This window comes from Cynocephalus volans, chromosome 14 (assembly GCF_027409185.1).
Source record: "Cynocephalus volans isolate mCynVol1 chromosome 14, mCynVol1.pri, whole genome shotgun sequence".
NCBI classification, from domain to species: domain Eukaryota; kingdom Metazoa; phylum Chordata; class Mammalia; order Dermoptera; family Cynocephalidae; genus Cynocephalus; species Cynocephalus volans.
In genome coordinates, this window is record NC_084473.1 from 57,438,607 (window position 1) to 57,466,079 (window position 27,473).

Below are 27,473 nucleotides of genomic sequence, written 5' to 3' on the forward strand. Positions count from 1 at the left end.
AATCTCACAAGAGGCAGCCTGTGATTCCATAGGTTGGAGTGGTTTTTAAGACTACTAGTCTGGGGTCCTGCAACTGGGACAGCTTCCATTTGGCCCAGAGCTCCTCAGTAACAAACATTATTATCCCTTATTAAGTTCAAGGAGCAACTGAAAACAATCCATCCCTGCAGACAGAATATAAACAAACACATGCAAAATAGCTCCCATTCCTATTTGTCCCTCACCCTTTTAATGGATTCTTAAATATGTGTGCTCAGTTTGCCCATATAGCTCTGACATTTGGGACTGTAAGGGTAAATACAAATCTAAAAAAAACTAAAATTTCCTTGGTGCCAAAAAGGACAAAGAACATCACCCCTTCCCTTTTCATTTAGCAATTCCTTTAGAAAAACTGAAATTGTAAATGCTTTGTCTCTTTGAAATGTATGTTTATCTTTTTAAAAGGTAAATAAACCTCTTGCCAGTTTTGCATCCTAAGAAGGTCTGTCTTCGGGGCCTTAGAGCCATCTTTTTGAAACGTGAACATCAAGGAGTAAGGTGCCCCATCTACCTGTGTCTGTGGAAGTTTAAGCCTTGGTTCTTGGCTCCAAGATGCAACCTATTATTTTTCCTTTGGATAAAGACAATCAATTGATATGTAATAAATTGTATGTGCCTGGCTATATGAAAGGGTGAGATTTCTTGTGTTTGCGATCTCTTTAAGTGGATTGCCTGTGATGTGCATCACAGTATGCTTTAAAGCATATCGAATAATAAAACGGTTCCATTCTTTTGCAGATTGTACATTTTGTGGAGGGGATATTTTGGGGTTGGCAGGATATTTTATTTTGAATTATTTCCCTAACTAGTTCCTCCGGTTTCGGGCACTTGTATGGCAGGATGTTATTCCCCATGTCCCCTCCATACTTATTTTAGGCAGTAAAGGACAGGGGAAAGAGCATAGAGTTTTGGAGTCAGACAATCCTGGGTTTAAACTGTGATTATCCTTTTTACCAGCATTCTGAAGTATGGACAAGTTACTTAACTTCTTTGAACCCTGATTACCTCCTCTATAAAATGAGAATAATACGTCATAGATGAAATAAATAAGCTACCTGACACTTAACAGGCGCTTAGCCAATGAAGAAAACGAAGATATACTAGATCCTTTAGCACACTGAACATTCGTTCCATTCCCCCTCTCCTCGTGGGTATCTCTGTCAAAATCTCAGTATACAGCGTCCATTTCACTAAACTTGAGAACACTGCGTAACAACGAACTCGTAGTGCGGACCTTTCAAATTTAAAAGGTATTAGTAAGTAAAATACGTAAAGTTAACAGAGCCCTCGCAATTTAGATATAAACAAGTATTAAAAATCAGACTGCGGGGGTTACAAACGAACCCAGGCGACAGGAGCTGCCGCACTTCCCCTCCAGGGCGTACCGGGCCACCCGCGCTCCGGCGCGCGCCTGCGCGGGGGCGGAGATTTGCATGTGCGAAATCGGCAAGAGGGGGAACCACCTATCGAAAACCCCGGGCCGTCCTCCCCGCTCCCCTTGCCTGGAGGGACGGCCACCACGGGCGGCCGGCCCTCTCGACGTCACCGTACCCTCCCACCCGCCCCTGAACTTTAAACCACGCTCCAAAGAACAAACTGGAGGAGGGGGATTTCTCAGGAGCAGGCGTCCTTCTCACGCTCGGAGCCGTCACCTCCCGGCTCCCAGCGTTCCCCGCGCTCCCGAAGATCCCTCGCTCCCGCTCTCCTCACCGTCTCCCAAGCCCGCGGCAGCTCCAGGGGCGCACGCGCGGGGGCGCGGCATCGGCGGGGCGGGGCGCGGGCTCCTGAGTGCGGAAGCACGCGCGCCGGCCGCGAGGGCGCCCCGCCCCGCATCCTCCGGGGCAGGCGGCGGCGAGGGGCTACGTCAGCCGCGGGAAATCCCCTCCCGCCAGGCTGCCCGCCTCTCGGCAGACCTCGGCTCCAAGCCTCGCTCGGCTCTCGCCCCGCTCCGCCCCCTGCCTCTGGCTGGCGAAGCCAGGACGGGCGACGCCGGGTGACCCGGAGCGCGAGAATTCAGGGGGTGGAAAGGTGTGAGCCGCAAACCCAGAGGAGGGCGGGAAGGAGGAGGAGGCAGTGCCGGAGGTGGTCAAGGGAACTGGGGGTCCCGCCGGCAGAGGTCCCTTGGCCTCTTGACTGACTGACGGGCTGTCTGCGGCGGCCTCCGGCTCGGACGCTTGGACTGCTTGCGGGGCGGCGCCGTGAGCGGAGCCATGGCCTCCGGTGAGTGTTCCCGGCGCAGGTGCCGAGGGAGGGCCCAGGCGCGGGCCGGGCCCGGACGGGGGGTTGAGGGGAAGAGCTCATCTGGGGGTCTTGTTGCTATGAGTTTGGGGGGCTCAGTTTTGGATGTGGCGCACTATGTCTTTAAAATCGCCTCATCTGGCAAATTGTCAGCCTTTTAAAAAGTCAACCTGCTTCAGGGTTTGCGTGCGAAATCAAAGCCACCCTCTGTCATTTGATCTCATTATAATAGCCGGAACCTTAGAAATTCCCATCGTCTTGGTTTGAGGATTAGGGAAGTAATCTAAATAAAGGGGGACGAAGAGTTCTCGTATTTAAAAAATTGATTTGTGTTGAAATGGTGGTTTTATGTTTTAGAACAAGAATGTGGAACCTTCAGACCTCGAGCGAGCTCTGCTCTTTTTTAGTTTAATTTCATCAAGTGCCAAGGAGTGATCGCCCTAGTGCTGACAGTTTTACAGAATGTGGCTCGGCTTTAAAAGTCTCCGTGGCGTTTTAACAGATCTAAAGTGGAAATGTTGCTTCAACAAAGTGGATAATTGTTACTGTGAAATAAAGCGCGTACTCTCTAGTTTGCCGACTGTAGACGTCGAGTTTTCCTTTACTCTTTGTTGGAAATAAGGGGGAAAGAGGAATTTTAGAATACCCGCGCTTGAAAATAGTGGATAGGAAAACAACTTTATCGCTAATGTAAATATTTATTTTCCGTTAACACATGCTTGGATCTCTTGCTTTGGGGGGAGACAGGTTTATAAGAAACAGCTTCCAGGGTAAGAGAGGGAGTTTTGTACATACAGCCATGGTTTAGGGCTGCCTGGGGTAAATCGAGTGCACTAAGTTCAAGGTGGACCTTTACCAGGATTTTGGCAAGGTGGAAGCGGGACGATTTCCAGGCAGAGGGAGCAGTGTGAGCGAGGGCGGGGAGGAAAATCGAAAAGTACGTGTTAAATGCTGTGATAGGAGGCTGTGAAGAAGGGGGCTTAGTGCTTGACCCGCATTCTCCCAACTCACTGGTTCAGTGACCTCCCGTACAAGGCTGATGTCTAGTAGAGAAGAGGAAGTAGAACGCATAAAGAACCTCTTTAAAAGGCTGAGCGGAACAATGCCATAGCTACTGCTGTAGGCTGAAAAGGAAATTGGGGTGTTTCACATGACATATGATTTTAGTTTGTCTGTGGTTTTCATGTGAGAATGCAAGTTTAGTCTAAAATATTTCAACTTTCCCTTTACCCACTTAAATGACCCCGAACTTTCAGATAATCTTGTAAATTCATAAATTCAAAGCACATTTGGATTAAAAGTGTAGAATTGACTTCAAATATTTGGTTAATTTATTAGTTTCGGAAAAAGATTTTGTATGAAAGTAGTAAAGAATGGTGAACATTGTAAGTACAAATGGTCAGCCTCCTGGCAATTTAACCAAACTTTGTTAAAATATTACATGAATTAATATATTATATTAATATTTTCAAGAGAGAGAAAACAACCATTTCTATATGGAATATTGTAAGACCCACATGATTTTAAAATATGATAAATTTTAAACTTGTTTAATGACACTGTTTTGTGCTACTGTGAGAGCTGAGGATTCCCTAAATTGAAGGGGAAATATTTAAAGGAATGGAAACTTTTAAAAGTTTGGAAGTTGTAGGGCGATTATCTTTTTTTAGTGTTTTGTTTGTTTTTTTGTCTTTTCTCCAGAGTTGCATTAAAACGGGACTATTTAAAATGTAACAAGTTATTTAAATTGTAATCCAATTGTTTGAAACTGCTAGCTAAAAAAGATTTAGTAAATAAATGACGAATTCCTATTCTGTTTTGAAGCAGTAGTTTAACCAAAAAAGTAACAATTTGCTTTATTAGTTTATCATTATATAGTTTAGATGTTGTTTGTAGTAAGGTAGTATTAAAATCTCAAGAAGTATTTAACATCAGTTTCTATTTCTTAAAAAAAAAAGTATTTTTATTGATTACCAAGCGTTTGTAACCATTTCTTCATTCCTCTCCGGATGTCATATGTAAATAGGTATGTGTAGTTGAATATGTGATGACTATAATGTAAAAGTTACATAGATTATAATATCATAACCTAAATTATGTAAATGCCATGAGTAGCTTGGCACTATATATATATATTATTAAGCTTGGGTTCTGTTAAGCTGTTTTTCATTGCCTTTCTAAAAAAATTACACCTTGATTCCAGTCTTTTGACACGATTAATTAGAATTGGCATAGTGAAGAAAAATGTTCCAAAACTTGCCAAAGTAATCATTACTCTTGTTTGTTTATGATTCTATTCTGTTTAATGTAAGTAAAATTAGGTATTTTATGTCTGAATTTAAAGTTTCTCATTGTTCCAGTAAAAAGAGCAAAATGTCCTTGTGTAGCACATTCCTCTGTTACTAATAATTATTTCTGTCTTTGGTAAAATATACTTTAAAATTTTAGATAATTTATTTTTATGTACTTTTTTTAGTATGGTTCTATGTCATATAATAGGAAGTACACGAAGAAATTGTGTTTGTAAACTGCACTACTTACCAACTCTTTGTAGTGTGAATTTCAGGTGAACTATTTTTTTTCTTCTCTTAAGTGGTAGAAATGAATGTGTAAGTATTATGCAACTTAATCTTTAATAATAGAGCTGGAAGTGAGGAATGGATAGCTAAGAGACTGCACACACAAACACAAATGTTGTGTCAGAAATACAACATGAAAAAATAGAGGTAACAGTGGTATAAAAGAATTAAGGTAATATGATAGACAGTAAAAGGAATGAGTGAATGAAATGACTAGGGAGGTGTCAGATAATGAATCATAATTAGAAACATCTGGTGTGTGTGTGTTATCTTTCTCAAATACAATTTAAGGGACTCAAAATTTCCTTTCCGCTTTCTCTCATCTGAGTTCTCTGCAAATGATTGTGTTTGTAGGCACATAACCCAAATATTGCATGGGATATACTTATCCTAAAAAAATTACTTTTTTATCTGAAATTTATATTTAACTGGGCCTCCTGTGTTTTTATTTTTAAGTCTAGTAATGTTAATTGACAGAGATGATTTGGCCCTGCCATCTGTTTTTCATTTAAATACCTGTATAATCTAGGACAGATTTTAAATATTTCTCTACTTTTTAACTCTGGTGAATAAAACTTTTTTTCAAGACTTGATTTTTTCCCCCATGGCAGTTGAATCTCTAATGCCAAAATCTTTTACATCTTTTATTTACCTTGTAGTACATAATAGACCTGGTTTGAGGACAAAAAGAAACAATCTTATTTTCTTTTTTTCCAAAGTGAGTAAAGGTAATATTTGGAAAAGTGCTGTTAGCATCATTTGCTCCTTTGAGTCTCAGGCAGTCTTGCTCAGGACCTCTATGAGGAAAATGCACTCTAGTTAGCTATTCCCGATGGAGGCGTTGACACATTGGTGGGGCAATCATTTGTGTGCTGTGATTGCAAGAAATATGGTGCTGACAATAGATAAAATATTTATTTTGCAACTATTTACTTTTTAAATAAACTAGAGCAAGTAAAGGCTGTGCCTATAATAAAGTCTCTTTTTTCCTTTCTTGCATTTGAATAAGGTTTTTTCAAAAAAAAGGATGAGAAAAAGGAGTTACAAGTAGCCAGATTTGCTTTGCCTAGTTTATCCACAACCCAGTCCATACTTGTACCTGAATTTTTGGATTGCTTCTCTAGAAATGTGCATCATTGTTTTAACTTCTTTATGTGTTAGGTCAGTGGTTCTCAGTCAGGAGTGTTAGAATTGCTTTGGAAGGCTTTAAGAAACATGGGTCTGGGCTTTACCCTTGAAGATTTCTATTTTTCTTCAGATCTCTGGTGGAGTCAGGGCATATTTGTTTTGAAAAAACTACGTACCTAGGTGATTCTGATGTACGCCCCCAATATGAACTCTGTCCTAGGGATTTCATTGGATCTAAGTACTTACTTGCCTATACCAAGATGCATTATCTTCTTAAACTAAGTTGCATTTATTTTAGATTGCAGATTATGTGCTGTATCAGTTATTGTGACTTTACCTCCAGGTGCTTTTATGCCTGCTTTTTTTTTTTTTTTAATTTGGCTCCCTGGGATCCCAGCCATCATATTAGCTAGTGTCATTCATAATTTCTTTTTCTTATAACTTCATATAATTTTGAACTTTAGTTTTATCATCTGTAAAATGGGATACTAAGTCCTCTTCTGTTTTTTATGAAAATTAAAGTTAAGAGGATCAAATGAGACATATATATAAAAAAGCTTTAAAACTGTGTTATAATTATTATAATTAACCTTTTTTCACTATATACTTAATGTTGGTTCCTGATTATAGCAATACAATTTCCATTAATAATGTGTCTTTCTGACAATTGATAATCCATTTTTAACTTTTATTTCAATGTAATTTTTAAAAATTTTTGTTCTTATTTTTTAATTTCTTTTTTTAATCTTAAAAACTCATACTTTATTAGATAGGCACTGTTTAAAAATAGCATTCTTTTTTGCCAAAGTGCAAATAAAAACATAAATATATGTTGCAGACATTTTGGCTATATTTCAAATGTTATTCTGGTCTTACTAGCATTTTACAATACTGTTCAAAATATAGAGGTCAATCCCAGCATTGTGTAGTATTGGTTAAAGAAAAATACAGTAGTCAACTTGTTTAAAATCCATTTTGAAGCATTTCAGTGCTTTTCAAAACTATGATTTGCCGTAATCTTAGTTAAGAGTACTTATTTCCCTGCAATTCCCTGATTTATATTTTACCTTCTTCCACTCCATAGATGACTACATTTCAGTACTTTTTATCTTCAGGAAGAAGAGCACTGCAAAACAGTACAGAGGAAGGAAATAACTGGTGCATTGTACTGATGCATGATATAAATGATTTATAGCTGGGAAGTTTTTAAAAATTATAAATACAGATAAAGAAATCAGAATATGAATGGGTATGATGGTGTAGGAATTCTAGTACCTACAAAGCACTATTTTTTTCCTAGTAGAATCTAATAAGGAAAATCTGATTAATCATTAATATAGTCTTAATGTTTGAATAACTTGCACAAACAAAAGATTTTTAGATTTTTAGCCATTCATTCAATAAATATTTACTGAATATCTGTGTACAAGGCACTAATTGATAAATAAGACACAATTTCTGCCTTCAAGTAGCTTGAGGAAATAAAACAAGTAGCTTTTTTTCAAAAACAAATAAAACACTGAGTCTTTCCTAATCTATAGTTATTTGGATAATTGCTATGCTATAAACAAAATACTATGGTAGTTTACAGGAAGGGGAGATTATTTCCAACTGGGGGAATGTAGAATATTACAATAAACTATTACTTGGTTGTTATTGAGACTTTTTAGCCAATTAAGAGCTTCTATGATAAATAAATTTCAAGGATTTTTAAGTACTTGATATTACATAATAACTAATATTTTTGTCATTTTTACCATTTAAAAATCTTTTAAAAATATTTCATTTAATCTTTTCAACAACTGCTTTTCTGTTCTTTTGTCTATAGCCATTTTTATAGACACACTGTCTGGTTTAAAGAAGGGTCAGGTAACCAGTGAAATATTTGAATGCTAACTATGAGCCTAAAATGTTTATTCACACAACCCCCACCCCCACCAAAAGTTGAATATTTACCATTAATGATGTCATTCTATATCAATTTCCCACCAAGACACCTTTAAATAAGTAGTGGGAGGGATTTATTTGACCTTTATTTCAACCACATGGTTATTTAAGATGTCATTTAAAACATACTGTTAATTTTAACAGCTATTGAGAAGAGAGTTTACTCTCTTAAATATTCCTACAAGAATATATAAGGATGTGAAATATTTAAAATTGAAATGTGAATTTAAAACATTTGAAATACACAAATATATACAAATTGTGAAATACTCGTCTGCATGCCTTAAGTTTTTCAGTAAAATTGAAATAAGTATTATGAACTTGATTGGGTTAAGGTCAGTTTTCCCTGGCTTTTGTCTTTTGAATAAACAAATAGTAGATTCAAACACATGGCCTCTGAACCAAACAGAATAAAAAGAAAGGTAATAGTAATACTGTATCTAGTAACCCAGAGTAGAAACCATGAAGCCATCAATGATTTTTAAATCTTTCTTAAATTAACCCCAATGCTCAGGCACTACATACTGTCAATTTTATCTTTTAAATTATCCTTCATTCCTATTATCCCTGTCATATTTCAGACATACCCTCACCATTGCCCATGTTATTACAGTGGTTTCTAAACTTGCTTTCAAGTTCACCTTGCTTTCTCTTTTCTCTTCACTGCCACCAGAATTCTTATTCTAAAGATGCCAACCTGCTTATATGATTTTACTGCATTAAAAACATTCTTGATTCCCTGTCACACTTAAAATGAAATCCACATTAACAAGTGTGCTCTGACTTTTGATTTTCTTTCTAAGAGTGGAAGTGCACTCCTCTTCCACTGGTGATTCTCAAATATTGCCTAGAATGCCAACCTTCCTCTTTTCTGTCCCCACTCTTCTGCTTCATTAACTCTTTTTTTCCTCTGACATAGACATTCCTGACTCTCGCTCTTTTTTTCATTTTCTGCAGAATTTTGTTAGCCCTTTTCTCCCTTCCGTAGTCTAGTAATTTGTGTTGTTTGCCTCACTCTTCTGTAAGTCCTTTAGAGTGGCAGTTGTGATAATGTCATGGTATCACTAAATCATTTTTTTCAAGAAAGCATCTGAAATAATAATAGATACCATCTATTGACTGTTGTGTTTGTGACACTTGGTAAGAATTTAACACATGTAATCTCTAATCCTCACAACACTGTGAGGTAGGTGCTATTATAATACCTATTTTATAAGGGAAGAGACTGAAATTTTAATAACATTTGTAGGGTCTTACTATTAAGAAATGGATGGGTGGGATTCAAAAGGCCTTTTCTCCAAACTGCACTGATAAGGCTCACTGTGTTACGCTTTCTGAAGATTGCTTGCATTCTAGCAAGATAAGCCTTATCAGTGAGTTGGATATGTCACTGCAGGAGTTTAGAAGTCACCCAACTGATTGAAGGAGACGGGTTTTTTTGATTGGAAGACATCTTCACACCTCTGGGAAAAAAAAATCACATCGTTAACTACCCTACTTGTCTTTTTTGAGCTTTTCCCCCATGATGTGTATAATAAGAGAGGGTAAAGGTGCACATGTTTTAAACAGCTTTTTGACGTATAATTAATGTACGACAACTTGCACATGTTTAAAGTATGTGGTTTGGTAAGTTTTAACAAATGTATACAACCTTGAAATCATCACAACAATCAACATAATTAACATAACCATCATATCCCAAACTTTCCTATCCACGCCATACCCTGCTTTTAGGCAACTAGTAATCTGCTTTTTTTCATTATAGATTAGTTTATATATTCTAAAGTTTCATATGAATGGAATCATATAGTATATGCTCTTTTGGTCTGGCTTCTTTTACTCAGCATAATTATTTTGAGGATCATCAGTGTTGTTATGTATATCAATAATTGATTCTGAGAGTGCATATTTTGAATTATATTTGTTATAGAAAGTAAATAATTTTTTTCCTACATTGCATCTTATACTTTAGAAAAGGTTTTGATGGGACTGAATGAAAATTCTGTTGAGCCTCAAGTCCCTTCTGGGACTTTTGAAATACTGTGTATAAGTCCTTTAATATTCCAGTTGAGATACTAAAAACTTACATATGCCTCTGCAAGGATCTAAATGCATTTTCATTTTCAATGAGTGGTCTTTTCATTTACTATTAATCAAGTTTTCATTTACTATAAAGCAAGCAGTTAAATACATTTTACTCACTTTTGAGGTACTTTAATATTATACTTCTGAATACTGTTTTCATTCTTCTGGGGGTTTCTTGGGGGAAACCCTTCTGCTTGGTGTCATGTGGAATGCTGATATCTCTGAAGTGGTTATCAGAACTACATACTGACATTAGTTATAGATATTAAGCAATCAGGTGCTAACCAATCAATATAATTTGAATGACTTGTGTTAAACACTATATAGGAGTTCAATTTGAACAGGAAGAAAAGGTGTCTGTTCCATGCAATCTTGGATAATTACATTTCAGCTTTGTTATTTACCATAGGGAGGGAAAATCTTTATTTTAGCCTGCTGTTTTGAAAAAACAGAATCATTAAAATCCATTATTATTGCTCTCCTCATCTCATTGCCCCTCCCCCCTTTTAATTTTCAGGTGGGTATAGCCCATATATAGAGATAATTGAACAACCCAGGCAGAGGGGAATGCGTTTTAGATACAAATGTGAAGGGCGATCAGCAGGCAGCATTCCAGGGGAGCACAGCACAGACAACAACCGAACATACCCGTCTATCCAGGTAATAGACCCTTCTCCTATGTCTATTTTACTCCTAGTTGCTTCATATTTTAGCTTTAACAATTATATATATTAAAGGTCCCGTTTCTTCACAGTCATCTCCATGTCTTTTTTCTTTTTTCTCCTTTTTTCTTTTCAGTTGATCTATATTAGATAGATGTCTAGGGGCATTTCTTAAATATAATAGGGTCTTCCCCTCTGCAGATAGTTATATGTTGTTTGTGTTTTAATCTAAGTAGAGTGATTCACAGTGTTCAGTGTACATGGCAGTTTTTGATCATGTTCCCTTTCATGGAATACAAAACTAATGAGGAAAAAGCATTCTCTCCTGACAGAGGTGAGCAAAATTATTCTGTAGATTAAATGTGGATTTGAGAACTCAATCAATACTTCTTCCTGCAGTCACTTGGCTAGTCTAGGGCTGTAGAAAAGAAGAATATTTTTTCTCTGTTTTTTCCTTACTTTTATTGCCTGTCTCTGATATTCTGAATCATTGACAGATTTGAAATATTATCACTTTTTATATATAGTTTTTCATATCAGCATAAATTTTGAAGGTAGTTTTTAATCAAAAATGACTTTAGTAAATATGCTATATTTAAATTTTGTGTATTATATTTATAAACTATATTTCACTTAACTTTCAGTGAATTTTTTATCCTTTAAATGCCATTGGAAACCTTAATGGCAAAGTAGATTTTGAAAAGTCTTACATATACTTTTATCAACAGATCTTAATTCACTGTTTTATATCTAAATTATTTACAAAGTTTATTTATTGAACTTAAAGGGGATTGCTAAATTATAGAATAAGCTAACAGCAAAATTATATGTTGAATTCCAAATTCCTATTTTAATTACTTTTTTGGCAGTAATATGGATTTGGGTTATCTAAGTCCTTTTATTTAAATGTTAAAATGGGTGAGATACTAATAAAAAATATATAAAGAAATACTGTTCTTTCAATCGTTCAAGTCATTTTTAACTCTTCTCCATAATTCAGCTTATTCTGTACATCTCTAAAATATTTCTAAGATCTGTATCCTTACCATTCCAGTGGGGCCTAAACACTTTACAGCTTATATTAGATGAGCTGTACATCAGCCTATCTTATACCCTTGAGTGGTTACTTTCTCTTTTATCCAGAAAGGCAGTAAATACTTCCTGTTACTGTTCAAATTATGTTTAAATTTAAAATTATGGATTTTAGTGCTCTCTACTTGGTAAACTACCCATTCTTACTTATTTGCCTTCTTCCCTTATAGTGTGCTGGGTTTTATATTCCCTGCTTTGTTCTTGCAAATTTGCTAGCTTCCAAACTAAACATTAGTTCCTTCCCATATCAGAGTGTCCTTTCACATGCTAAACACTCGTCTTTACTGTCAATGTTCTTTCTATATGTATTTTCTGCATGAAACTTCATCTTGTTAAACTCAGCTTGATTTATTGCCTAGTGTACAGTGAACACTTGGGATATACTTACTGATTTACAAATGTTTTTGAAAAATGCAAAGTCACATATTAAGTAAAATGATCATTTAGTAAAATTATCATATTTGCGTGCTGTCATTTCCAGTGTAGCTTAAATATCTTCATATACCTTCAGGGTTGTTTATAGTGCATCTAAGAGCAGAACATTCACTGATAATATCTATGTATTTCCTCATACTCTATGATAAAATTTCAGTGTAATTTAACTTTTTTTAAAAGGAAAATAAGCAGAGTTAGATGATATGACTAATTGAAATTAGGGCAAAAAATAATATGTTAAGGAACTGAGAGGTAAATTCTTCCCTACTGGTATTCTATGGAAAGTTTCATCTAAACTACAATTGCCAGTCAGTTGGACTTTGTTTATTCAGTGCTAACTACGTATATAAATTGAACTCTCATTTAACAGACCAGTTCTTAATGAGGTATATTTATGAATTCATATATTTAATTTCCCCCTTTTTTCAGCTTATGAACTATTATGGAAAAGGAAAAGTGAGAATTACATTAGTAACAAAGAATGACCCATATAAACCTCATCCTCATGATTTAGTTGGAAAAGACTGTAGAGATGGCTACTATGAAGCAGAATTTGGACAAGAACGCAGACCTTTGTTGTAAGTACACAGTCACAGACATCTTCAGGAATAGGATAAGCACAAGAAGCTCTGTTTCCTATTTATGACCATCTGTTACTTTTTAGCAGAATAAATTAATTTCTCATTCAACTACTATTAACTGTAGTGTACACTTAAATTTTCTCATCATTTGCTTTAGAACTACCCTTTCATTCTTCATTGGTAGACATAGCTCATGATGGTTAACAAAATACTTCACCATTACTTATTTTATGTTGTGATTTTTTTTCTTAGTTTGATCAATTTATGAAATAAAATTTTACTCTTCATTTATACTTAAATATTGCTAGATGTGAAAAATTAACTAGAAAACTCTAGAATTATTATTTAGAAAGGGGCAAGTTATAAAATTAACATACAACAATAATTCTAAGATAAAAAATATTATGTAACACTTCATGTTGGTGGGGCTACCAGAAGATGGACCTATTCATCATGTTAGTGAGAATGTAAATTAATAAAATCTTTCTGGTAGGCAATTTAACAACTACATAACAGAAGCCTAAAAAATGTGAGTGCCTCTTGAGCCATCAATTCCGCTTTTAGGAATTTATCATCAGGAAATAATTAAGCATGTTCAGACATTTGGTATAGTGCTGTTCATTGCAACTCTATAATGGCAAAAAGTTAGAAGCAATCCAAATAATAAACAAGTGGAATTAGTTAAATAAACTGGCACATCCATGCAGTGTACTCCTATATAGTCTTAAAAATAATGTTACAAATATGTCTGTTGGTATGTAAAAATATTCACCATATGTTAGATAAATAAAACAGGTTTTAAAACAGAATATGTGAAGAATAATCTTTTGTTTAAAATAAGGTTATACATGATGGTATATATGCTAGGGTATTAATAGTAGTTGTCTCTGGGTGTTTAGGATTGTGGGGTTTTATGTTTTTCTTTTAATGTATTTATTTTATAATTCATTTTTGTAATGAACATGTATTGCTTTGGGGGGAAATGAAACTAATTATAATAGAAAAAAGGTTAGTAGCCTCCTTACATATAAGTAAAAGCCATTTAGAAAAAATGCTTTAAGATGTTCCTCTTGTAATAACAACACAAAACATAAAATATCTAGGAATACATACTTGGCAAGAAATATTTCCTGTCTGTATCATTTGACTTCTCAATAGCATTTTACACCATTGACCACTCCTTCCTTGAAACAGTCTCATTCCTTGATTTCTGTGAGAACAAACTTCTGTTTTACTTCCTACTTCTCTGGCTGTTCTTTTTTCTTAAGTTACAGGCAGTTAAATTTTTGGACTACCTCAATTATTTTCCCGATAATGCCCTTTATGGCTGTCCCATCTCTCCCTGCAATCTAGCATCCCATTAAGAATCACGCATTATATTTAATATGAATAACATGAGTAATATTTTCATGTTAACATGAAACATTATGGGCAAGAAGTCTACAGAGGTGATGCTATATCATTCTCAAAATATCCCTTCAGGAAACATGTGTACCAGTTTTTTCTATTCTTGGTGATATTAGTTGGCATTCTATTATAAAGAAGAACTTTCCCTTCTTCTCCTTCCCCATTTGAAAAGTATCATTGTAGATTCATGGACTCTTATATTCATATGCTTGTATTATAGTTCATTACTGGTATTATTATTTTGGTTTTCAAGTTGACGCAAATGCCACCAATACAAACCCCTTTAAAGTGTCTCCTATGTCCTTTTGATATGTCCCCATATTTATTTGAGCCTTTCTTTACTTTCTGACACAACAGAGTGTTCAAGATTGTACTTTTCTTGCCCCAGCCCTGAAGTCATCAGTTTTTTCCAAGGATCTCTAGTTCCTTTTGGTAGAGAATGGTATTTAGTCTGATTGAATTGTTGATATGTTTTCTGAAATGTGCCAAAAGCACCTCAAATAGAATATGCCCTAAGCCATGATCTACCATGATTATACTTCTTTCCTCTCAAAATTGGTCTTTTTCCAGCATACCTTGTCTCAGTGAATTCTGTAAAAGCTCTAAACACAAGTGTTCTCCCTGACACCCCTCTCACAGGCATGCATATTGATCCCACAAACAGGTACCTTTTAAAAAGTGCTTGGATCTGTCCATTTCACTCAGTGAAATCCATTACTACCACACTCTCACTGTAGTCTAAATTTGGGCTGCTGGAATAGCATTCTGGCTGGTCTTTTTGTATCAACTCTTTTTGTACCTCTTCCCCTTAATCTCCTTCTAGCTAGAGTGAGCTTTTACAATACAGATTGAATTGTCACCTCCCAGCTTAAAACATTTTAATGGGATTATGTGGCTCTTGGGATAAGGACAGCATTCCTTCTGTAGCTTACAAGGCCCACACGGCCCACCTGTATTTCTAGCCTCCTTTTGTACTGCACTTCCTTTGATTTCTACACTACAGTCACAAAAGCCTTCCTTTAGTTTTTCTCACAGTGGTGTTCTGGAGGGGCCTTCGTGTGATCTATTACTCTTGTCCAGAAGTCTCTTTCCTCTCCTCTTCCTAGTTCATTTCTTTTATATTAAGTACCATTTCCTACAGGAAGCCTGACTGCCCTCCCTGAAATGATCAACTCTCTCCCATCATAGGCTGTTATAACATAATGTATATCTCCTTCATAAAATTGTCATGATTTCAGTTTAAGCATTTTTGTGTGTGTGATTATTTAATACATCCCTCCTTCACTAGACTGGAAGTTAGCAAACTTTTTCTGTAAAGGGCTAGATAGTAAATATTTTAGGCTTTATAGGCCATATGATCTCTGCTGTTAGAACTACTACTCAACTCTGCTGTTATAGCATGAAAGCAGCCACAGACAATATGTAAACAAATCAGTTTGGCTGTGTTCCAATAAAGCTTTATTTACAAAAACAGGAAGTGTTCCAGATTTGGTCCATAGGCTATGTTTGCCAATCCTTGTACGAGACCCTGTAAGCTCCATGAGGGGAGGGATTGTATATCCCCATTACTTCCCAGAGTTTTTGGTACATAGTAGGAACTCCAAAACTTGTTGAATGACTGTTAACAAATGAATAAATAATTGATTCATATAATTGCTGTGATCCTTGGTTTCCTCGTCAGAATTTCAAAAATCCCTACCACTTGTAATATTCTGTGAATAGCAGTCAAATATGATTATCCAAATGAAATAATATGAAGTAGTGTATAAATATATTAAAGTGAAGAATTCTTTAAAATCTTTTGTCAAAAAGCAAGAACCAAACAGAGTTCTTCAAAGAAGTGGAATACTTTTGAGGAAGAGGATTATAATTGCAGGATTTCAAGAAAGGATTTTAAGAATACAAGATTTGTGTTTTAGTTATTGCAGACAGAGGAAGGAAATGTCAAAGATGTTGTAGTTGCTAACAGAATCATAAGCGTAGTGAGTGTGAAGAGCATGAACATAAGACGGCATGAACATGGAGAGAGGCAAACAAGGCAGCCTCTGGTCACAAGTGCCATGTGAAGTTTGAACAAACAGTAATATTATTATCATTGAGTTTTGCTTCCTTATTCACACCCACCCAACTTTAATGATGTCATGGTTTTTCCATGTGGGAACAAGTATGACTGGTGGTGGTGGGGGAGTTTCCCCCACCATCATCTGTACCACACATATGCAAATTAGTAATATTTGTAGCTATTGAGAAGTTTTCCATAAATGACATTTTGAAACTTTTGTTAAATATTGTTAATATTAAACCTCTTTCTAATAAAAATACATTTCAGTGCTTTCTTAATGATGAATGATTATTATGACTTTATATCATATGGCATGAAATATATTCTACTGCTACTACCAGTGAATGCAGGCCTCAAAAGTCAAATCTCTGTGGGGCTAAGGCAGGCAGCACAAATGAGAGGGGTGAATCAAGCATAGCACTAGCAGGCATTGTAGCAAACCAGAGAGCCCTGGATAAGGGGGCTGCAGGTGCTCAGCCCCAGCCAGTTGTTTCTCTGCCAGCCTAGTGTTACCAGACCTTTAAAATGTTCAGGAGAAGCCAGAAATCCAGATATTCATGTGCAATTACCTGATTTTAAATGTTGATAACCTGTACAGATTTTTAAAAACTATAGGCAACACTATGGGCTCAGCAAAGTAGAACTTTCAAAATTTGTGGGCTTCAGCCTGTGGGCATCTTTTTACACCTTTTGCTTTGCATTATCAAATGTTATTTATTTGATTATGAATTTGTTTGTTAGGTGAATTTTAACTTTTTGGTGTTGCTTTCCTGTTAGTCTCTATCTTCTTTGGTATATATGACATAGGCATGTTAGTAAGATGGAATTGCAAAATACTGTATGAAAAAATGATGTAGTATATACTCTTTTTCCTTTAACAGTTCTCTTAGAAATAAAACCCCACTGTTCCACCCTCACATCTTTATCATAGCAACTTCATGTGCATTTTATGCTTATGTTTGATTTCTGCAGTATTCCTTGTGTTTAACTGTAATGCAGTTTTGAAAGCTCTATTTTTTTCCTTCTAGTTTTCAAAATTTGGGTATTCGATGTGTAAAGAAAAAAGAAGTAAAAGAAGCTATTATTTCAAGAATAAGGGCAGGAATCAATCCTTTCAGTGGTATGTTTGATATAATCATTTCTGTTATTTTGGATGTTGACTTTCTGGTTTCCATTTATATCTTGAATCTGTGTTTTAAAAATTATTTTAAGTTCTATGTTCACTTTGCTATTTGCTGACTTACACCTGTATGTGAGGAATGAAGTATATTTTAAATCTTCACAGTTGTTGGGGAAAAAATCTTATATAGACAAGGCTTTTTGGTAACAGTGGAGAGTGTCATTGTTTTCTATAGGAAAACATCAAAATGTTCTGTTTCTCTTTGAATGAAGCCTTCCTTATGCCACTTCCAAAAGATAATATACATTCCTCCTTCTGAATGTTAAATAGGCACTGTGGTTACAAGGTATTTGATGTAGCATTTATTAAGCATTTATACTTATGGCACTATTTGGTGTGGCACCTGGTACTTGTAAGCACTCTATATTGTTTGAATAGATAAATGACTACCAACCTAGATGCTGACATCCTATACTTACAGTCATCTCCATTCTAAAGCCTCTGCAGCTACTTAAATGTGCTTAAGTCAGGAATCGAATGACTATAAGATTTTCAAAAAACAGATTTCTTTGTCATATTTAAGACATCCTTATGTTGTTGGTTTGTGTTTTTCCTGATTGTATAAAAATAATTTAAGGGATATAATGATAATTTAAAGAATATGCGCAGAGATAAGTACTGTTTTTATGAACTATAAGATCTGCACCTCTTTTCTCTAAGTATTTATTTTTCATACTATTTAGTATAAAGTGGAAAGCAAAAGTCCCCTTCTTCCCCTTCGTTCTTATTCACCAGAGGAGACTGCTATTAGGTTTGATTTTCATTTTTCTAGAATTTCCTTTATACATGTATAGTCATATATAAATGTACTTTTTATTTATTTATTTATTTATTTATTTTTGTCTTTTTTCATGACTGGCACTCAGCCAGTGAGTGCACCGGCCATTCCTATATAGGATCTGAACCTGCGGCGGGAGCGTCGCCGTGCTCCCCACGCTGTACTCTCCCGAGTGCGCCACAGGCTCGGCCCTAAATGTACTTTTTATATAAAGGGAATCATGCTATACTTTCTATTTTACTGCTTCATATTTCCCACTCAGGAATATATCTTCAACATCTTTCCATGTCAGTACTTACATATCTATTTTATTTTATGTATTTATATCTTTATTTTGGCAACTGGCTAGTATGGAGATCCTAACCCTTGACCCTGCTGTTATAACATCACACTCTAAACAACTGAGCTAACCAGCCTATTTTATCTTTTTAACAGAATATTCTATTATTTGGGTAGACCGTAATTTATCTAGTTATCTATTAATGAACATACAGGTTGTTTTCATCATTGAATATATACTTGGAATCTTGTGTGATTATTTACTTACGGTAAGTTTTTAGAAGTGGAAAATTTCTAAGTCAAGAGTATGTTCACTTAAAATTTTGATTCATTGCTAAATTAAAAGGCCAGACTTAGATTAAAGAGGCCATCTAAGTCTAGATGCAATATAAAACAAGGAGATTATAAATAATAGCTATCATTTATTAAGCACTTCTTGTATGTCAGGAAGTAAATGTTAAGTGCTTGACATACACTATTTTAAGCATTGAAACAACACTGCTTTACAGAAGAGAAAACTAAAGCTTTGCTTACATAACTGTCCCAAGTTATGCAGCAAATATAAGTGGCAGAGCTGGAATTCAAACCCTGGTTTCCTGACTCCAGTGATAAAGGCATTAAAAAGGAAGATGCCATCTGTAGAAGTTTTGTTTGTTTTTTCCCCCTTTGGCAGTGCAGAACAAGGCAGATTGTTAATAATAAATACTCATGTAACACTTAAAATAGTTCCTGGTAGATAGCAAGTGCTTTACATATTTTTACTTCATTTAATCTTTATAACACCTAAGAGCTATAGGTACTATTATGATCTCTATTTTATAAGTAATAAAATAGAGATGTGGAAAACTTAAGTAATTTGTTCAGGTCACATTGTTGGTGAGTGGTGGAGCTAGGATTTGAATATAAGTAGTCTGGCTGCAACGTTCATGGTCTTAACAGCTCTATTATGCTGCTTAGATGCATATAGATTTGGGGAAGGAACAATCCTGCCAGTTGATCATTCACAGTATTTATATTTTCTGTTGTTTAGGTTTTTTGACATCCATTCCTTCTCCTAGCTTTGTTGTCATTTCCCTAGTTTAGGAACTCATCATATGAGTTGAGTTGTAGTAGTTTTTCCCCATTAGAATAAACTGCTGAGAACAGTTCCTTAGCATAATACAGTAGTCTCTCCTTATCTGAGGTTTTGCTTTCCATGGCTTCAGTTACCAGTGGTCAACTGCGGTCCAAAAACATTGAATGGAAAATTCCAGAAATAAACAATTCATAAGTTTTAAATTATGCACCATTCTGAGCGGCATAATGAAATCTTGAGCGTCTCTCTTTGTCCCACCCAGAACATGAAGCATCCCTTTGTCCAGCCTATCCATGCCGAATATGCTACCCACCCATTAGTCAATTAGTAGCCATCTAAGTTATCAGATTGGCTGTTGTAGTATGGCAGTGTTTGTGTTCAAGTAATCCCTATTTTACTTAATTGTTCTATTTTATTATTAGTTATTGTTATTAATCTCTTACTGTGCCTAATTTATAAGTTAAATTTTATGTATGTATATATGATAGCAAAAAACATAGCGTTTATGTATGGTTTGGTACTATCTGTGGTTTCAGGCATCCACTGGGGGTCTTGGAACATATCCCCTAAGGATAAGGGAACTTGCAGTGGCTTCTTATATAGTTTTAAAACTAAATGGCCCTTTATTCAAAGTCATCCACAGATAGCTCCAATATGTCTTTTCTATCTTCTCTTCTACTGCTCCTCTTTATGAACTATTCTAGAAAGACTGTTTTGTTCACCTGCCCTGACCATCTCAGTTCAATCCTCTCTTCATTCTTCTCACCCCCATTGTAGGGATGTAAGTTTACATCATTTTTAACATGGACCATTGTTGATAGCCTCTAAATTTATGTTTCTGCCTCTATTCTTGATCTCCCTCCAAGCAGTTTATATACTCTGCATCCAAAAAAATCCTTCTGAAACCAATATGATTGTTCCAGAACTCTGCTTATTGTCCTTTGGTGGCTCCTAATCAACTTCAGCAATGGTGCTTAATTTGAATGTGCCTAGAAATCCCTTAGTACTTGTTAAAAATATGGGTTCCAGGCCACGTTCCCACTCATTTGATAGGTCTGGCATGGGGATTGAGAATCTGCATTTTAACAAGCATATAGATCAGTGTTTCTTAACTTCTTTGACTGTGACCCACAATGAAAAATAGATTTTATTTCTTTGATCAATATATACATATGCACACATACCACACCCTTACTATATAACAATACCCTTACTACAATAATACCCATACTGCGTGTAGTATACTCTCTGTTCCATTCCATTCCTTCCCATTCTGTTTTCCTTCTTCCTTCCTTCCCTCCCTCCCTCCCTGCCTTTCTCCTTGCCTCCCTCCTTTCTTAATTTTTCTTTCCTTTCCTTCCCCCTTCCTTCCTTCCCTCCTTCCCTTGAAAATGCTATCCAACCCACTAAATTAAATTTTATGAGCAGTGGGTCCCAAGCTACAATTTAGAAATCTCTGCCCTAGATGATTCTGATACAAGTGATCCACAGACCACACTTTGACAGACTTGCTGAGTTTAACTTCTAATTAAAGCCCTTCGTTATCTGATTCTTGTCTTCCATTCCAACTTTCATCCTCTCTCTCAATTTTCTACCCTTTCTTCCCCTGCCACTGAGTACGGACATGCATACTTTGTTTTTGCCATTCTAAACTGTTCGTACTATTAGAAGAACCATGTTCTTTCTTGCTGCTGTGCTTTTACACATGCACTTCCCTTGCATGTAATGTCCTGATCTGCCTGGTGAAGTCTTCCTGCTCAGCCTTTAGGTTTAGGGATCACATCCTCTTTTAAGCCTTCCCTTATCTTTCCAGACAGAGCTAAGTATTCCCTCAGTTTTCCCAAAGAGCTTGTACTTATTTCTAACATGGTATGCTATTAATTTGTTTACGTATTACTTCTTCACTAAATTGTGAGACTCTGGAGGGTGGGGATTGTTTTCTCTGTATTTCTGGCACCTAGCCCAATGTCTGGCACATGATAGAGGCTTAATTAAAATTTGTTGAAAGAATAAATGAACAAATGAATGAATGAACATGCCTTTTTTGTACTTGTCTGCCAGAAATATTCAAGTTGTTTTCCTTACCTGAAATGCCCTGAAAGCCTTTTCAGTTCTCTTAAGCCCAAGGTAATATCCTCCTAATTGTACCATTTACTCAGCAATTAATCATGAAAAGCTTTGTGGCATCTGTTGCATTACTTAATTCTTCAGGAATTGCCTTCTGAGATGAATTTCATGCTCATTGTGAACAGGGTCTATGATGGAATCTTGTTTACATTTTACTTTGACAACTAAACAATGTATTTGTATTACTGTTATATAAATAACTTTCTTCACAACTAAGTGCCTTGAGCTATTGTTTCCTACCTGCACACAATATGTTGTGTTCCCCATCTTAACTACTTATGCAAGTCATTCAATAGATTTTTACCTCATTTAATCCTAAAGTCCTAGGTTGTTCTTGGTGGTTGGGATGTCAGTGAACAAAACAGACAAAAATTCTTGACTTGGAAGAGCTTATATGCTAGTGGAGACAGACCAACAGTTAACCAATTTATAAGAAAGTTATATAGTATACTAGACAGTGAAAATGCTAATGGAAAAAAATAGCTGTGTAAGGGGTCGAGAATCTGTAGTTAGGGGGACAGTTTATAAATTTAAATAGGATGGTTAGAGTAGGTCTCATCTATTCTGATGTAATTTTTGTAATAGAAATAATAATTATGTGTATTGATTTCCTAAAATATTAAAGACCTAAGATATTGCATTTCTAATACTAACCAAAACAAATAAAATCTAACTCCCCTGAAAAAGCTCAAAACATTAAAAACTGATTAAATAACTTGAACCCAACTGTAGAATTTTCTTTTCTCTGGTTTATGTTATTTTCGGGATATGCTAGTTCAGATTCTACCACTTATAGGAATTTGTCAGAGCTAAATTGTCATTTTCTTGTAGATTCATCAATTAACATGGGAAAATTCTACTGGTAAAGAATTACAAGAGACTAGCTAACTTTGTTTTTGTGTTATTTATTTTTGACATATAGAAATAATTGAATTAGAAATATTTAGCAATAGGATCTTCAGATTCTTGTCTATAGACTGTTATCTCATTGTGACAGTCTGTTCTCTGAAGATCAAATACCGTGTGAAAATATAAAGAATAATTCTTACTTTGCATAGAATTATTTCATGTACTACATCATCTAGTATATTTTAAGGCCATAAAACCTTAAGTTTTAAGGCTATGTAACTATCATAATAAATTCTGTGCAATAAAATTGATTTTTCTATGTATAAAAGGTACTGGGTTGATACTGAGAACAAAAGACTGGGTTTTGCAGTTGAGTTCGGGAGAGTTATATTACTTGATAGTCTGGAAAGGAATACAGTTTAATAAAACAAGTAGTCTCTAACATAGATTCTCATCTCTAAAGTCTAGTTTGATACAAGAAAATAAGAGCCTTTCCTTACAACTTATAATTTAAAGCTTAAAAAACAAGAAGAAAAAAAATGGCTCATGTGTACTTCACTGTCTTTTTTTTTCAATGCAGTGAGTTTTTCAAGCCTTCTTTGATTATCCTAGGCAGAACTTGTGCAGTTTTTTGCTTTCAGTATTCCCTGCACATACTCCCATTATAGCACTTTTCATGCTGTATTATGTAATTTTAGTTTATGTACAAATTTCTCGTTTAGACACTAAACTCACTAAGATTGGGCACTTGGTCTTTTTATATCTGTATGTAACACTTATTTTACTGTGTAGCACATAATAGATGCTCAATAAATATGTTGAAAGACTGAGTAAATTACTGATATATTGCTAGGACCATTTACCTGGTACAATGTTAAATGTTAGCTTTTATTGTTATTATACATATAGGATAATTTATATATTTTAAGTAACAAATTTAAATGAATCATAACTAAACTTTACATTTTTCCTTAAATGAGACATAAAAATTAAAATCGTTCCTCCATATAATGTGTATTTTTGCCTTATTTATTTTTATTTTAGTAGTATTTAACAATATTAGAATTTTACAAATGTCACACCTCTAGAGCTAGTAAATGTTATCATTGATTTTAAAAATTTAATCCCTACTTCCAAAAGAAATATAACATAATAATATCTTTTTGATTAAAAATGAAACTCTTACTACACACATACTCATTTTAGGGCTAAGGAGTGATATTTATTTCTAAAGATAGATTAAAATTTCAACATAAAATGGAAGGAGAACAATCGTTACCTTTAATCTTTTTGATCAAGTATAAAGTGAAATTTTAAACTAATTTAAAAGGAAATTAAAAGAATTTGATTGGTCTCTTGTTTCCTTCTGCTAGATTTTGTGTATGTTAAAACTGAGTATCATTTGATATGTACCCATTCAAAGCCTACAGCAAGCACTATCCTAAATGATGGAAACATCAGAAGTATTTAAAGTTAGGAATAAGAAACCAAAGCACAGTCTTACCACTTCTATTCAGCATGGTAGTGAAGATCTTATCCAGTAAGTGCAGTGAGCATTGTCGTAGAGATTGTAGCCAGTGCAGTGAGACACTCCCTATCCCCAGTCAAAGGGATAAGGATTGAAAATGAGGAAGTAAAACTGTAATTATATGAAACTATTATTTACAGTGAAAACCTAAAAGGATATAGAAATAGATTATTAACAAGTTTAAAAGGGTGAGTGGATGTAAAATTAATATACAAAGGTCAGTCATTTTTCTGTACATCAGGTCAGTCATGTTTCTATACATCAGCAAATAACTAGAAAACATAATTAAAGGAAATATTGTCAGAAAATATGAAGTACATGGAACAAATCTGAGAAACAATATCTGAGATTTCTTTAGGAAAATTACAAAATTTTATTATGAAATAATAGATAATATTCTTAATTTTCTCCATGGAAAGAAAAAAAGATAATGGAGAATACCTAAATAAATGGAGAGGTATACCATACTCTCTAACAGCAAGCAATATTGTAAAGATGTTATTTTTTTCCCAAATTAATATACAGATTCAATGCAATTTCAAACAAAATTCCAGCAAGATTTTTCATTAAATATAAGATAATTTAAAACAGGAACAGATGGGAGAAACTGACCTTATCAGATAGAAGTACTAATTATTTATTATTATTTTTTGTGTGTGTGTGTGGTTCTGAGGGCTTTATTTTTATTTTTTTTATTTTTTTTAATTTTATTTTGTCAATATACAATGTGGTTGATTATTGTGGCCCATTAGAAGTACTAATTAAATCAAAGTGTAGTATTGCAGTAAGGACAGATAGATTGACCCGTGGAGTAGAAGTGTTTAATAGAGGTGGAATGTTGAATAAAGAAGAAAGGAGGAAATGTTAGGTAAATGAAGCTGGAAAAGGTTAAGTTGGATTTCCTCCCTAGCATATACAGAAATCAGCTGAAGATGAATTAAATATAAGTCAACACTTTAAAAATTCTTGGTAGACTATATTGTTAGATATATTTTAGTCCTTGGGGTATAGAAAGACAAGATGCAAAATGTTTTCTGTAACATTTGATAAATTTGATAATATTCTTAATTTCAGTTTATTTTTCAATTCTAGAATTTAGTTCCTTTTTTTATAGTTTCAAATACTCCACTGAACTCTCAATCTTGTCTAATTCCTTGAATATATTAAGTAGTTATATTAAATCATGCATCTGAAAACTTTATTTGGATCGTTTGTGATCTGTTTTTATTTTCTGTTGTTTTCTTTTTTAAAAAATCATTTTTTCTCCTCATATGCCTGGTTATTTAAAACAGAATACTGTATGAAAAATTGTGAAGATTTTAGGCGTAGGATGACATTATCCCCATGCAGAAGATTTTCTTCTGGCACATGGCTAGAGTCACTAGCAATCACCAGATCACCTAAAATTTAGGTTATTTGAAGCTGGGCATTGACCCTGTGAGGTCTATTATATTTTCATTTTACCTTTACTCCTGGGCTAATCCTCTTCTGAATTTCAAACGCCCCAAAGCATTGGGCATTTATTAGGGCCCCCATCCTTGGCAGGCCCTGAACTCATTAATTTTTCTCCTATAGTTTATTGAGAATATATTTCAGCTTCTTATCTTTTTAGCCATATCTTATAAAATTGACAGGTTGTATCTGGATAAAAGCGGCCTCTTACTCTAAACTCTGGGTTTCCTTCTCCCTTATCTTGGCCCCATGATTCTTCTCTCCAGTGCCTTTAGAGGAATTTTGTTTCATATTTTGTCTTTTTTAGTTCTCACAGTAGAGTTGGTCTCAATTATGTATGTTGTTTGCCATTAGCAAAAGCAGAACCTCCTTTTGTTGATTTTTACTTTACAGTTTTCTTCAACAACTTATAAAAATATCTAAAGTTTGGTAGTTCTGTATGGCTTTCTTTAATTTGTCTTGTCCCTCCCTCACACCTCCCTTTCCCTGACTCTGGTAACCACTATTCTACCACTATTCTCTGTCTTTTTTCTTTCTCTTTTTAATTGACCTATGATAATTACATATATTTATGGAGTACAAAATCGTATTCGGCTACATTCAAACAGTGTGCAGTGATCATATCAGGATGCTTAGTATATCCATCACCTCAAATATTTGTCATTTGTTGATGTTAGGAATATTCAACATCATCTCGACTAGCTATTCAAAGATAACACAGTACTTTGTCATTAATTGTGGTCTCCCTGTATTACGATAGAACACTAGATCCCATTCTTACTCTCTGTATTATTTTATATCCACTGACCACCCTGTCCCCATCTCCTTTTCCCCATTCTCCATTCCCCTTACCAGTCTTTAGTAACTACTATTCTACTCTCCACTCCTTTAGCTTCCACATATGAGTGGGAACATGTGGTGTTTTTCCCTCTCTGCCTGGCTTATTTCACTTAAAATAATTTTCTCCAGGCTCATCCATGTTGCTGTAAATGGCAGAATTTAATTCCTTCGTATGGCTGAGTAGTATTCCATTGTGTATATATACCACAATTTCCTTATCCAGTCATATATTATGGATATTTAAGTTGGTTCCAACTTTTGGCTATTGTAAACAGAGCTGAGATAAACATGGGAGTGCAAATATCCATCCCCTCGACATGATGATTTCTATTCCTTGGGTATATACCCAGTAATGGGGCTGCTAGGTCATATGGTAGTTCTATCTGTAGTTGTTTGAGAATTCTCCATAGTGTTTTCCATAATGACTGTATTAATTTATATTCACACCAACAATGTATAAGAGTTCCCCTTTCTCGTCTTGGCCAGCATTTGTTATTTTCTGGTTTTTTAATAATAGCCATTCTAATTGGGGTCAGATGACATCTCATGGTGGTTTTGATTTGCATTTCTTTGATGATTAGTGATTTTAATTCTTCAGTTACTCATTAATTGAGGAAATGTATAATAAATATCCTCTATGTGTAAACCCACTATGTTCCGTGCCTTGTGAGGATACAAAGATGCATCAGACACCCATTCTGACTTCATGGAACTTTGTCTAGTGGGGCAGGAGAGGCATGCATGAAATGAATATCATGTAATTTTTAAAACTTTAAGTGCATAAGAGAGGTGTAGGTCAAGTGCTTCACTGAGTTAGAGAAAGGAGATATTCCTTCCATTTCAGAGGATGAGATTAGGTTTTATTGAAAAGAAGCTTTGAGCTGGTCTTCAGCCTTACACTGAATCCTGCATTGATTGGGTAAAAACAGGTATCAGTCGTGATGCTTGCATGTCAGTGGTTTTTAACCATGTTGTGCAGAGATGAAAGTAATTCTGATGCAGTGGTAACTATATTTCCACACATTGAGATAATTCAAAGCAAAATCCCATAAAAAATGATTTTTTTGAGAAGCTGGAATTTCTTCTCTTTGATAGAAACATTGTGTGACT

At 35.0% G+C, this 27,473-nt stretch overlaps 1 protein-coding gene across 1 annotated transcript in view; it reads left to right on the plus strand.

Moving 5' to 3' along the window:
- The first annotated feature begins 2,028 nt into the window (after nucleotides 1-2,028).
- Nucleotides 2,029-27,473, plus strand: part of REL (REL proto-oncogene, NF-kB subunit) — a 32,582-nt gene continuing 7,137 nt past the window's right edge. Inside the window, exons 1-4 of the mRNA XM_063078691.1 lie at nucleotides 2,029-2,259; nucleotides 10,534-10,676; nucleotides 12,635-12,783; nucleotides 17,284-17,375. Of these exons, the coding sequence (XP_062934761.1) occupies nucleotides 2,250-2,259; nucleotides 10,534-10,676; nucleotides 12,635-12,783; nucleotides 17,284-17,375 (394 nt within the window). The 5' untranslated portion in view covers nucleotides 2,029-2,249. The remainder of the gene's footprint in view (nucleotides 2,260-10,533; nucleotides 10,677-12,634; nucleotides 12,784-17,283; nucleotides 17,376-27,473) is intronic.